This window comes from Strix aluco, chromosome 15, assembly GCF_031877795.1.
Source record: "Strix aluco isolate bStrAlu1 chromosome 15, bStrAlu1.hap1, whole genome shotgun sequence".
Taxonomy (NCBI): domain Eukaryota; kingdom Metazoa; phylum Chordata; class Aves; order Strigiformes; family Strigidae; genus Strix; species Strix aluco.
Genome location: NC_133945.1, coordinates 6,583,826 through 6,596,612, shown reverse-complemented (window position 1 = coordinate 6,596,612; position 12,787 = coordinate 6,583,826). Strand labels below are relative to the sequence as shown.

General features: G+C 49.1%; 1 protein-coding gene across 3 annotated transcripts in view; it reads left to right on the top strand.

The window, feature by feature from the left end:
• LMF1 (lipase maturation factor 1) overlaps positions 1–12,787 on the top strand; it is a 203,577-nt gene that overhangs the window by 173,331 nt on the left and 17,459 nt on the right. For all 3 annotated transcript variants that reach the window (XM_074840918.1, XM_074840919.1, XM_074840920.1), the window contains 3 exons: positions 2,467–2,644; positions 5,279–5,432; positions 8,581–8,764. In XM_074840918.1, coding sequence (XP_074697019.1) covers positions 2,467–2,644; positions 5,279–5,432; positions 8,581–8,764 — 516 coding nt within the window. The remainder of the gene's footprint in view (positions 1–2,466; positions 2,645–5,278; positions 5,433–8,580; positions 8,765–12,787) is intronic.

Here is a 12,787-nt window from a genome sequence, read left to right as displayed (position 1 = left end):
GCTGTGCCTCTGGGGTCTGTGGTCGGTCCTTCAGCTTCTGCATCTCCTCAGGGTTTCTGAAAGATTCATCACTTGTTCACTGAGAGGAGGAGACCTGTGGCGGGGCCACGGTTATTTTGGCAGGAGCGTGGTCCACACAGCAGCTCCTCTGCCTGCAGCGGGATGCTGGGGCTGTTGTGGGTTTGCACGCTCAGTCTTGCGCTGTCTTGAAAGTCTTCCTTGACCACATGCACTAAAATTGTGAGTAAACAGTGCAGGGGAGGATGAAGTTCAGCTGTGTGAATGGGAGAAGTGTTCTTTAAATAAAATAATAGTGGTGCCAGTCAAGGTTACAGCTTTCAACCCAGCTGGAAGGTGGGGAAGTTCTCATTAGTTGGTCTGAAGGCTGAAAAATAAATGACTTTGTTACATCAGGGCATTATTTCTCGACGTGTAATAGATTAAGTCAGCTTCATAACCTTCATTTTTTATGGATAAGGTGGCGGGACTACTTTCCTTTCTTTCCTTTTTTCCGCTTCTTTTGTTTCAACGTGTCTGAGGAACAGCTAGTTAATTAGGGCTGAATCCTAAGTAATGTGACTAATAGGAGAAGAATCCAAATCAGCCTCAAAACTCAAATAGTCCTGAACAGGCATCAGCTGCTTTTCTCTTCTTGTCTTTGTGTGCCTGGATTCCCATATATTGTTTTATGCCAACATGCTAAATCGCGTCTGACACGTTCCTTTGTGACCGCTGCGATGGCTGGGCGGCCCCGGGGAAACCCAGATGTGTCTTCACGGCCGCTGCCCCGGGGTTGGCTTCGTTTGACACGTCGTTTCACTGGCACTGGAGCAAGTTCACACGTCCGTTCTGCACCTCTCGGTGTCAGCAAGGTTGAGCTGGAAGCGATCCCTTCTCTCATGAAACGTGGAGCAATTAAATGCTTCAGATGCTTTCGGTTAAAAACCCCATTGTGTATGAAAGCAAAGATTTTTGAGTCCGTCGGGTCTCAGCATCCTTGGTGGTGTCAGTGCAGCACGGGCTCCCTCCTTCCAAAGGTTAACGGGCAGATGGGATGAAATTGGACTGCACGACACGCGGGATGATGTGCGGTGGGTTAGGAGCAGAGATGTCTGTGTGATGCCAGGAACTGCATATTTGGAAGATGCTTATGTGTTGGGGGACTTGTGTGCCCCGGCTGGCAAGCACTAAGGTGACACCCCGGCGGTGAAGATAAACGTGGCGTTAAAACACAGCGGGAGGGGTCGGTCTGGTGGAGCATGAGAAATGTTAGCGCCGCTGTACAAGGTCCTGGTGAGACCCATCTGATACCCTCCGTACGGTCCTTGTCAGCACCCAGAAAGATGGACTGAGCTTTGCTCGGGTTGAGGGCATGGCTGCGGGGATGGGCAGGCAGGGACGTCCTCTGGGAGAGGAGACCAGAGCCGTTTGGCGTGCTTTGAAGTATGAAAAAGGAGAAGGGATGTAACTGTACAAATAAAACAGCAGGGTCTGTGAACAGGTGAAATACTGACCTAGAAAAAAATGAGGATGTATAGACCGGGCTTGAATAAATTTAGGCTAGAAAAATAGAAATTAAAAACAACAGTTGTGAGGCAGCAGAAATTGCTCCATGCATTCGGGTTTATCTTGAGCTCTAATGAAAGGCTCTGGCTGGGGGTTGGCAGGTGCCTCGAGCAGGGATGTACCTCCACCTTCCCCGTGGCTGACATGGCGAGGAGGTGACATCTTACAGCTGCAGAATGAAGCCCTGTGCTGCAAAGCTGTGATTCATGACCAAGGTTAAACCAGCAGTGCCCAGAGACGAGCGCTGGATGCTCATTAGGACTTGCTGGAAAATGGCAAAAAGGTGCCTCATATTTTTCAAGTCATTGTAAGAGTAAGACAAAAAATAACATGTGCCTACAAAAAGCCTTTCCCAAAGTGTACAGATATTTATGGAGACTCCTCCAAAGGCTCACAGATTTTTCCACTTTCTCTGCCTTACACATGCAAGACGTTCTCCTAAACGGCCAATAAAAGCTAAAATTAAAAAAAAAGAGCCTCTTAAAAAATACACACTTCTATATTTAATGCTGCTCTTTAATTAGAAGTTCCAATGTTTCCTCCTGAAGGGTTTCAGGAACGTTGCTGTCACAGATACATCGGCATAAGCAGGAAGCAGACGATTCCCCAGGGGCCAAACCGCTGCGCCGTCACCGGGAGCACTATGGAAATCAAGTCACACTATACCCTGGCTGATCTTTCTTCTGCTGAAAGCAAAGGCCGAGCTCGCGTTGCAAGCTGGTGGGGTACATTTGGGCTGTAGCCTGGGCAGGGAGGGAAAGGTTTGCCATCACTGTTGCAATCATGGAAAATCCACAAAGAATGTGCTGGGGTGCGAAAATCCATCCAGCGTTTCCTTCACCACACTCTTCTGTTGTCATTTAACATGCAACACCCTCTGCTACCTTCTTTCCCGTTTAGGTGCTTCTGATACTAAGTGGCAACCTGAGTTTCCTCAACTGGCTGACCATCGTGCCCAGCATCGCCTGCTTCGACGACACCAGCCTGGGCTTCCTCTTCAGCTCCCGGCCAGGAGGGGTGAAAGAGCGGGTGGTGCAGATGCAGCTCAAAGATGCAGCCAGGGAGCAGCTTCCCCTGGGTGAGTTACTCCCAGAAGCGGGGAGAGGTTTCACTGAGGTGTGTTTGGTGTGCTTATCTCAAAAGCCATCACCTTCTTCTGGAGCAAACCTGGGTGGGCAGGGAGGTGACTCTGCCCCTGCGTGGTCTTCTCTGTGGGTTGGAGGGTGCCTGCGCCTCGGGGGCTGGGTCTGCACGAGCACCCCGCTTCCCGGGTTAAGTTACTGGACATGAGGTTGGTCTTCCAGAAAGAACCAAATCGATTGTTGATCTGTTGTGGCTCCACCAACTCTTTTGCTAACTGGGAAAGAGACCTGGCTGCTGGGAAAGTGGCTGTTCCCCATTCAGTGTCCTGCTTGGAGAAGGCAAGAGGATCAGTGGCTGGGGCAGCGTGGGCACTGTCACGGCAGGGAGCGAGTTCTCCAGGGCAGGGAAGAGCTGAACTGATGTTCATATCGTGAATATGGAAAAGCAAATACAAGGGGGTTTGTAACTAAACAAAAGGGATGAATGTGGCTGATGTTTCCTTCTGAATTTCCTTCTGAAGGGAGTTTTCGAGCAGCCCTGTTCCAGAAGATCGCTTGCACAAGCCACACTGGGATATTTTTCATGGGGCTGCATAACAGATGTAAAGTTGTGTTTGTAACATTTTTATAAACCGCATATAAGCAACAAATTGCCTATAATATCAACAACAATCACACATGCTTATTTTTAAATACACTAAACATCTGTCAGAAGAATGAAAAATGTCAACAAGACGCAGCATCTGTCTCCAGTCCTTTCTCATCTACCAAGAAGCACAGCTTATTAACCAGAAGTGTTAGCTCCAGCAAGGCTAATGCAGTTTCATTAAACTTTCTGTGTCTCCTATCTTACATATTTTGCTGGAAGAAATCTTTAACAGCTTTTCCCCTCCGGTAACTTTGCTTAGAGGCTGTGAGAGCCTAGAGCTCTCCTACCATCTGTATTTTTGCATCCAGTCCCAAACAACACTCAAGTTGCACCTTCCTTTCTGGAGGAGAAGCCAAAGGGCGCCTGTTTGCTATGGCACGTGTGAGTCACCGTGAGGGGGAGGTGGATCCTTTTTTTTGAGGAACTTGCTTCTTTTCTGTGATCTTCTCCAGAAAACCTTACTAAGCCAGGGTGCCCAAGCAAGGAGAACCATCCATACATACCACTGCTCTGGAGCATAGATGTGTCCCTGTTCTGGGCTTTTAAAAAGGGGCAGTCCATAAGTAAAGGCTAGGGTATCTGTAATATTCTGGGTGAATTTGGATTTCTGCATATTTTTTCTGCTAACAAAGCAGAGCCTGTTGAGCTGATGGGCTGTGTGGCAAGAGGCTTGGAGGAGGCCTCACCCTTGGGTCACCAGAGCAGAAGACAGGAGGGTACCCAGCCCTTCCCAGCTCAGGACCGGGTTTTACAAGGCTCTGGCCCCATCCTTGAAGTGTGGGTGTGTGTAATTCCTACTGAGACCTCGAATTCCCATTGCTAGTGCTCAGCCTCTGCCTGCTGGATCCAGATCCCATTGGCTTGTGTCCCATGCTCCTTCCCCAAGTTTTGCTCCGTCCTTGCCATGTAGATTTTTTTTTTAATTGTATTAAACCCTTTTTCTCTATGACTGAGTAGCTGTGACCCCAAGGGCACAACGACGATCAACACTTGCTGAAGGCTGAGCAGGCCGTGCGTGGCCATAAACTGTGACCCTGTGGAGGGCTCTGCATCTGTACCTGCTCTTTAATTACAGGCTAGGAAGTTCAGCCCATCTAAAAGACAAAAAAAACGCCCAGCAGACTCATACTGCTCTCACAGCAACACAGGGGGCGAGGGGAGGCATCTCAGTGAGCTCCTTCCCAAATCAAATGATTCTCCAGAAATGTTCTCAGACTAAACAATTAGTAATAGCTTCTGAGAGAGGTTCAAATAAACATCCCTCTCCTGCAGAGATAAGGGGAAAGCTACATGCAATTGCTTTGAATCTGATCCTTGGGCTGTTAATGTTAAATAAATTTAAAACGGCCATAAGGGTAGGAACCCCTCAGAGGTCACGTCTGCTTATTTGTCTGGTTGCAGTAGGTGTCTCCTCCGACCGAAATCCGGCACAGCCCTGCGCTGCTCCTGCAAACCGAACACCAAAGCGCTGGTGAAGCTACACACGGCTCATGCATAAACGATAAGCAATAGAGATTTTGCAAAAGGAAAATGAGGTTTGAATGGAGCTAGTGAGTGAGAGGGAGGCAAAGGCAGGGAATAAGTCTGGGTGGTGAGAGGAGGAGGAGGCAGCCCCAGGCAGGAACGGAGCCGCAGGGAGCTGGAGGCACTCCACGCATGGCTTACAAACCAGGAGGGCAATTTTGAGCAAGGTGCAAGTGCCAGCTGTGTTTTTTCCCCTGTATTAAAGCAATGATTAATCTTACATTTTAGACATTTTTCTTTTTAGCCCTTTCTCAGACTATTTAGAGACAGGCAGATCTCTGGAGCGATAGTGTATGGCCCTTGGCAAGGTCGGGTTGATTACGGCGGAGCATTTGTCAGCCCCAGCTCGAGAGCAGCTCTGAGCACCCGGGCAGGGGCCCGGCCACCACGGGGGGGTCGGGCAGGCGTGCAGGGAGTGAAATCACCTTCTTCTGGTCTCCTTTTGTGTCCCAAACAGGCTGCTACATCCGCAAAGTGGTGAACATCTCCTTCGGCCTCCTGATCGCTTATCTCAGCATCCCGGTTGTCCTAAACCTGCTCAACTCCAGACAAGTCATGAACACATCGTTCAACCCTCTCAGAATAGTGAACACCTACGGAGCTTTTGGGAGGTACCTGTATTTTAATGGCACATCCTATAGCTCTGCTCCTCTCTGTGTGCCTTAAACCTAAAGAGAAATCCTTCCAGTAGCCAGTAGACTTGGAATATCTGTTTATGAGAGAGAAGGAGAAAAGGAGCAGGTTTCTTTCCCACTGAATTACATTTTGTTTTCTTTGAGCCACTTTTAGTTTGCTCATTATATGGATATAGCAAATGTAATAGCAGGATGAAAATACCCATAAGAGAGTTCATCCAGTGGATAGTCTTCACCGTCACCAGCCCACTATATTTACGTGAACTTCTCTTCCCCTGCATGCATTTGCTCTCCCTCATGTAAATATTCGCATAAGCTATTGGGTAGCAGGTTTTAGGCCAACAAAAGGAAGTGCTTTTTCCAATGAGTGACTTGGGGAATTCATTGCTACAGGAAACTGTGGAGACAAAAAGTATAAATGGCCTCAGAAAAGAACAAGACAGATTGAGAGGACAGGCCCAGCAGCGGTCTGGCTGCTGCCTTCAGCTCAGGAAATCCAGCTTATGGCTGCAAGGTGGGACTGGACGAGGGAAGCATCTCCAGCTGTGTTTGCAACCAGGCTGGTTTATAAACATCTGAGTCTGGGTTTTCTGGGGACAGCTCACCAGGCTTAGGTCAGGCTAGGTTGGGCTCACCATAACCGTTCTTGTGTGCTGTTCCTCCCAGCCTCTTCCTGACCAGGACGACTGAGAAAATGCTGAAAAACAGGGCTTCATCAAAATAACTTGCCCCAGGGGCAACAACAGAGCCAGTCTTTTCTACATGGACTTCTGGTTTTGCCACCGCCTTGCCGTGGTGGCCATGGGGTGTTCCCCAGAGGTCTGAGCCCGGGGGTGGGATGGGCAGCTCTGGGGTTAGTGGGCTCTGGACAAGGTCCCACAGGAGAAGCCAACAGTAATTAAATAGGTTTTATAAAAGGCAAAGCAGGTTGGCTGTTGAGAGGGCTGGCACAGCGGATGGTGACGGAGAGGAGCAGGTCCACTGTGAGCACTGCAGATGCAGAGGAAACCTGGAGCACATCAAATTAATATGATGTTTTCCCCAGTTTTTCAAATAGCAGAAACTTCTGTGGAAGGAAAAAAGTTAGAAAAAAACCATGATTAGAAATATCAATGCTAGTTGTGGAAAATGCTGAAGTTTCTTCTTTTTTTGAGAGAGAGGGAGAAATAACCCCTAAACCTCTTTGAAGGTTGGAGTGGTGAAGCTACAGGAGATTGTTTTCTTTGGGTTGTTGTTCTTTTTCTTCTTCAGTCTATGGTTTCTGTTTCAACAGTTACCAGAACCTAAAGAGCATGTGATGAAATGCTGCTGTAATATGTTTGTAATTCCAGCCTATGTAAACCAATAAAAAGAGGATTGCAGCTTATAATGAATATACGATTATGTGAAACTTGACATATTTTGAATCACACAGTAGGAACATACTTTTATTAGTAATTTGGTGTCCCTGATTTACAGTGTGTTTCTAACCATTGGGCAGCTGGCCACGGCTCATAACTCAGCCCAGTGTATAATATGGAACTTGGCTGGAGAATCCAGAAATCTATTAAATGTAGGTAACAATTATAAGCGGAGACGTACAGTATTCCTTGGGTTGTAAGCATCTATCACTGGAAGCCACCAGGGGAGAAGGTGGAGGCTGTGTGTTTCCAAACTTTCGGTTTCTTGGGTTGGAGGAGGAAGGACCAAAGTAGTAAAAAATTAAAAGGGTGTTGGGAGCTGGACAGCTTTGATAGGCAGAGTTACGCAGTTATGTGTTCGTTATGGAAAGCAGCTCTCCAGTGGAGGTGAGCGTCACTGACAGGTCATTGAGAACTTGATGATGGTGTTTTCACATGGGCTTTCCGTGGCCTGGAAGGTTTGCCGTCCCCCCTGCTCTACCACCTTGCTGTGCAGAGAGAGTCCAGCCAAGCAGCAAAGGCTGCCGTGACCTGCCAGAAAGCTGGGGTGCTTTTTAACCAAGTTTCTGTTCATTGACTGGATATGGGGGGGCTTTTTTGTTTTCATTTTCTGCTTTTTGGTTTGCATTGGCTTACATGTTCCCTCCTCCTCCTCTTGCTGAGTAATAGCTCCATGAGACCTGTTTTCCAGCCGGGATGGTGAAATGTTTGGGCACGTAGAGACAGCTGTTAGTGATGCCCCAAAAGTCAGCTCCTGGTGGTGCTCCATATGGGCCCAGCCGCCTCCCCACGGCTCAGGCAGCTATAGCCAGTTAAGCTGGGCTCCCTGCAAGCCTGGCCTGCCCTTTGCTGTGGCCAAGGCTCAAGCCAGAGCTCAGCACCCCGTGGCCAGCGGCGCCGCGGGGAGAGCCGGGCTCGCAAAGGGGACGCTGGAGTGGTCCCAGCTGGAAGCTGCTCTGCTGATCCCGCAGCTGGAGGTCTCAGGGACAAACCTTCGAAACCCAGAGGCAGGATTTCTGTGCACAATCACCTGTGAAACTTCCCCTGCAGATAACATCGGTGGCCGTGCTGTTAGAACATCCACACGTGCCAGTTACAAGCCTGTATTTTTGCACATGGCACGTGCTAAAAATCTGGAGATGGAGCTGTTTTGTGACCATCCTTCATCTCTGCTTTCTCCTGTCAACCAGGAGCTTGTAGTCGGAGCTGTTTTGTGACCATCCTTCATCTCTGCTTTCTCCTGTCAACCAGGAGCTTGTAGTCGGAGAGCTCTTGTATCATGGGAGTCATCAAAGTAACTGAAACAAAGGTTTTCTTCAGAAACGTGGGACAAACAGAGAAGTTGGTGCAGGTTGAAGATGCTTGTGTGGGACTTGGGAGACACTCGTATTCTCTCAATGTCTTGGACAAGGGTTAGGCTCTCATGTAGAAAGACAGACCCATTGATTTCAGTAGGAATCACTTTTTTGGGCCGTGGTCCTTCCTTGGGCTGGCACAACCGCGGTGTGATAGAGGGGAGGGTGGGAGGACGTGAAACTTGGAGTTTTCCATCTTCTTTGCTGCTGGAGAGAGACAAGTCTGCCGGATAGACAGCTTCTCTGTAGCTTGATCCACCAGGGCCCAACTGTACCCTGAGGCCACTAAAGTAGTTGCCATGTTGACTCTCGTGAACCGGCATTTTACATGGCTTCAGACAAATAACAATACCATGTTGTGTCCCGCAGCATTACCAAGGAGAGAACAGAAGTTATCCTTCAGGGGACATCCAGCCTGGATCCCAATGACCCCACTGCTGTCTGGGAGGAGTTCGACTTCAAATGCAAGCCCGGGGACTTGAAGAGGAGGCCGTGCTTTATCACCCCCTACCACTACCGCCTGGACTGGCTTATGTGGTTCGCTGCCTTCCAGGTACGTGCCTTTGGGTGTCCTGAGACTTGGGTGACCAGGAAAAACAATTTATATGAATTTACTATGTGCTGGGGAGGGTGAAGGGATATTTGAAGCCCCAGCTAAGTTAATTATGTTAAAAAAACCCTAAAAGCTTGTATTCCTAAAGGATGTCTGCTGCTAGTGTAATGAAACTCTTGGAAACTTTATGTGAGGCTTTTTAATTGTTTCTCGGCAATAACAAGAGTAGAAAACCTTGAGAAAGCCTCTGGACTCGTGCAGGGGTGGCACGGCGGGGCAGAAGCTGCCGCACAGGGTGCCCGGGACTCACCAGGGCTGGTAGCATCCCCCTTGAACCCGCATCCCTGCCGGGGACGCCCCCAGGGACACGGGCAGGTGCTTCCACCGCATATATACGCCTGCCTGCGTATGGACACAGGGTCCCTCAAAATATTTTCCCCATGTGGTCTCAGCAAACAGGTGACAGCCATAAATTAAAAAAGTGAAGAGGAGGGAAAACTTGGAAAATTAGTTATTTTATATCTTTTAGCCTATTCTGCAAAATCTCATTTGCGTGAGCATGAGAACTTGGACCGGGTTTTACAAAGCTGGAGCTTACAGCAGTGGTGTGAGGCAAACCCATCTCAGATTATCATGGGCTTTTCTCTTTGTTCCTGTATCCTCTCCCGGCGTATCCTCTTCTCTCACTCCTCTCCCCCTGCCCCAAACTTCTCTGTTTGCTTTCTTTGTGGTATTTTCATTTAGGCGCCTTTTGGATTCCTCAGCGATGACATAACCATCGCTCTTTGGCTATGGTTTTATATTTACCCCGCTAGTTTTTGTGTGCTGGAATTTCATTTAATCTGCATTAGGTATGCTTATCCCTCAGCAAGCCGACAGCAAAGGTTAAAACTCAAGCCAGCAACAGTGCCCAGCGTTACATAAAGGTGCAGAAGGTTGAGTGGGAGCTGTTGGTTTAAATCTGGTATTTGGGGAGGGCTCCAGCAGCAGAGAAGAAATCCAGCTCACCCAACCGAAGGTTGTATCTGCAGAGGAGAGAAACGTTTCTGAGATGAGAGAAAGGCTGTTTGTTTCCAGGGCAGGAATATCACGAAGGCTTTAAAACACAAAATTATCTCAGATTTAAAATCAAAGGAGGACGGGGCATAAACACTGATGCATCAGAGGCGAGCGCAGCTGTGCTGGCGCTGAGAGACGCCGTTACACCCCAGCGCCGTCTCTCCACAGAGCTGGGCTGGGTGCTGAGTGACCGCGATGTATGGGACAGCCTGCGGAGGAGGAGGAAGAGGAAGTAACACGGCCTCCTTCGCATCGTTATTATTAGTTTTTAATTCCCTGAAAGGTTCCCTGGAGTGTTTCTGTTCGCCTGGGCGCAGGGGGCTGCTGGAGTGCATGCCTGCCAAGGCGTCTGTCCACGCCGTCTGATTAGCAGTAATTAGCGTCGGGGGTCTCCGTGTGGCGGCGGGAGGAGGGTGCTCGCCCCCCGCTCGGGTGGGTGGGTGCCAGAGGTGTGTGTCAGTCAGTCCTGGACTGTATGTGTCCACCAGGATGGACCTGTTGCCCCTTCCTGGCTGTCCCAGTGTGTGTGTGTCCCGTGCAGCGTTCCCTTGTCCCCTCCTGCCCCTGGGGACTTTCCCGTGACCCCCCCAGTGCACACAGGTCTCTGTGAAGCAATTTCAGATTCTGCTTAGATGAGGTATTCACAAAAGATGCAGAAAGGAACTAAAAAAAAAACCTCTTCAGGGATGACTTATGTCGAAAATAATGGGAAGGCAATTAGCCTAAGCACAGTAGCAAGCATTTTCAAATCTGGATGTTCAGGCATGTAAATACCTGCTTAAACGTAGAAGTAAATCTCATTTGGAGTGGCCAAATGTTTGTTTGAAAACTCTGAGCTGTGTATTTGGTGCCAGCTGTCACCCCTAGGAGAGCTGGCTATCCTGCCGTCCCCCCGGCGCTGCCGCAGCCGGGAGAAGTCGCCGTCGTTCGGGTGTTGTTTAGGCTTGAGGCACACAGAGCTGCAGAAAGGATGAGAAACCAGAAGCTGAAACCCCAGAAGAAGTTTGTGAAGCCAGGCAAGTTTTGCAAACCCTGTACAGTAGTTTACGGAGTCCATAAAACCAAGTTACTTCAGCCTCTGGATTAGATGTAATTTGTTTTTAAAAGTTCTGGATTTTTTCTACGCCACTGCTCGCCGTCTGCCCCATCGCTTCCTGAGCAGGCGGCCGCAGGGCTGGTTTTGCAGTTCGTTGGCGGTGGCCAGGTAAGGAGCTGACATATCCAGCTCTGACAGGCTGCAGAAAACCCAGGGACTTGGGGGGAAAATATTTACCATCCCTTTGTGCTGCTCGTGACAGGTTCCTCTTTGCACCTCATCACCGCTTGACATATGACGCCTTCCTCCACTCAGGGTTTCCTGCGAAACTTTCCGCCTTGGCTGTAGCCACAGGATTTGCTTTGAAGAGCCAGAGCACGGGACAGCCGGGTCCTTGGCACGGCTGGCACAGGCCGGCGCGGCAGGGAGCCTCCGGCACGGCCCTGGCACGGGAACGGGAGGAGCCACGGTGCTCCTCCACCTCTGAATTGCAATTTTATTAGTTGACTGCCTCTTAATTACCATTCCAGTAGTGCCATAATTATACATAATGTAACATGGCATTATTTTCCAGGAAACAATTTTCATGATGTTAATTTTATTATCTAAATATAATATGCCTTTTCACTTGTTTTCTAAATCCCCTCTTTGTTTTGTACGTCTTGACATCCCGAGGGTGCTGTAGCTCTGAATTGAAGCCCTTCATTTAGTTCTGGCAGGGACATAACCCGTCCCAAAACATGTCTGCCTTGCTTCTTCCCGTCTGCAGAAGGAGAAAAACTCCACGAGCCGACAGCGGCGTGTGGAAATCTGTGTGACCCTTTTCAGTGGTTTGTCATCCTCAGACAGGACCCCCTTTGCCCCGTCCCCCAGCTGCAAAGTGGGCTGGGGTGGCCTCAGCAAAAATAATGTGGTCAGGAGCTAATGTTCAGGTGCTTGTTGTTGAGGTCGATCACTCCGGATCACCTGCCTCCATCGAAACAATTTAATCCAAGGTCTGAGCCAACTTAATGCACATTTTTAAGAGGAGCTTAATTGGAAAGAACAGCTCATTGCACTTGCAGGTGCCACCAAGGTGTGAGCACAACACAGGACAAGGTCTAAAAGCCCAGCGATCTTGCTGGTTTGGGTCCGAGCAGAGAGGAGAGGCGTGCACGGTGCTCACACAGACGGCGACGGGATGGATCCTGCTCCGGGGAAGCCTCTTGGGCTGAGCGTGCATCACCAGATGAGCACGCTTGTGAAAAAGCGTTGTGAAAAGGCAAACACAATACCATGATGGGCGAGCGGGCCTTTGGCTCACATGGTGTCACCCTCCCACTGCACTCGGCTGAGCACCCGGTTGGGGAAGGATGCAGCTGACTGCTCGGGGTGCAGGAGAGGGACCCGCAGAGAGCAGCGGTGCAGAAACCTTCTCCCACGAAAACAGAGCGAACAAATCCATGTGAGAGTCCTGATGACAAAACAGGTTTGGAATAGGTTGTCACCTGCTGCAGAGGGGAAAGCAGCAATCTGTTTTCTGTGTCCCTGTGGAGAAGGGAGGAAATAATGGATGAAATGGCAGAATATGATTTAACCTCAAGAAAATTCAGCTTAAATATTAGGAAGAACTTTCACCCCTTGATACTTTATTGTGTTAGTGCAAAGACATCCTGTTTTTACAGAAGCTGGAGACAAATTGTTAAAGCTTTGTCTGTCCTCCAGCTACTGTAATTATTTGACTTCTCGTTTAGGGTGGGCATTTATCGAAGGAGCCCAGCCATCACAACCCAGAGCTGAGCTATGCTGTGCCGCTGGTACGAAAAGCATTACAGTTTTTGGCAGGCTGTGGGTGGATTCAGCATCGTTGATAAATAGCAACCAGAAAACAAAATACTGCTCATAGTTTTAGGGCTTCAAGTTGGTCACTTTTCCTGGTAGCAGGATGT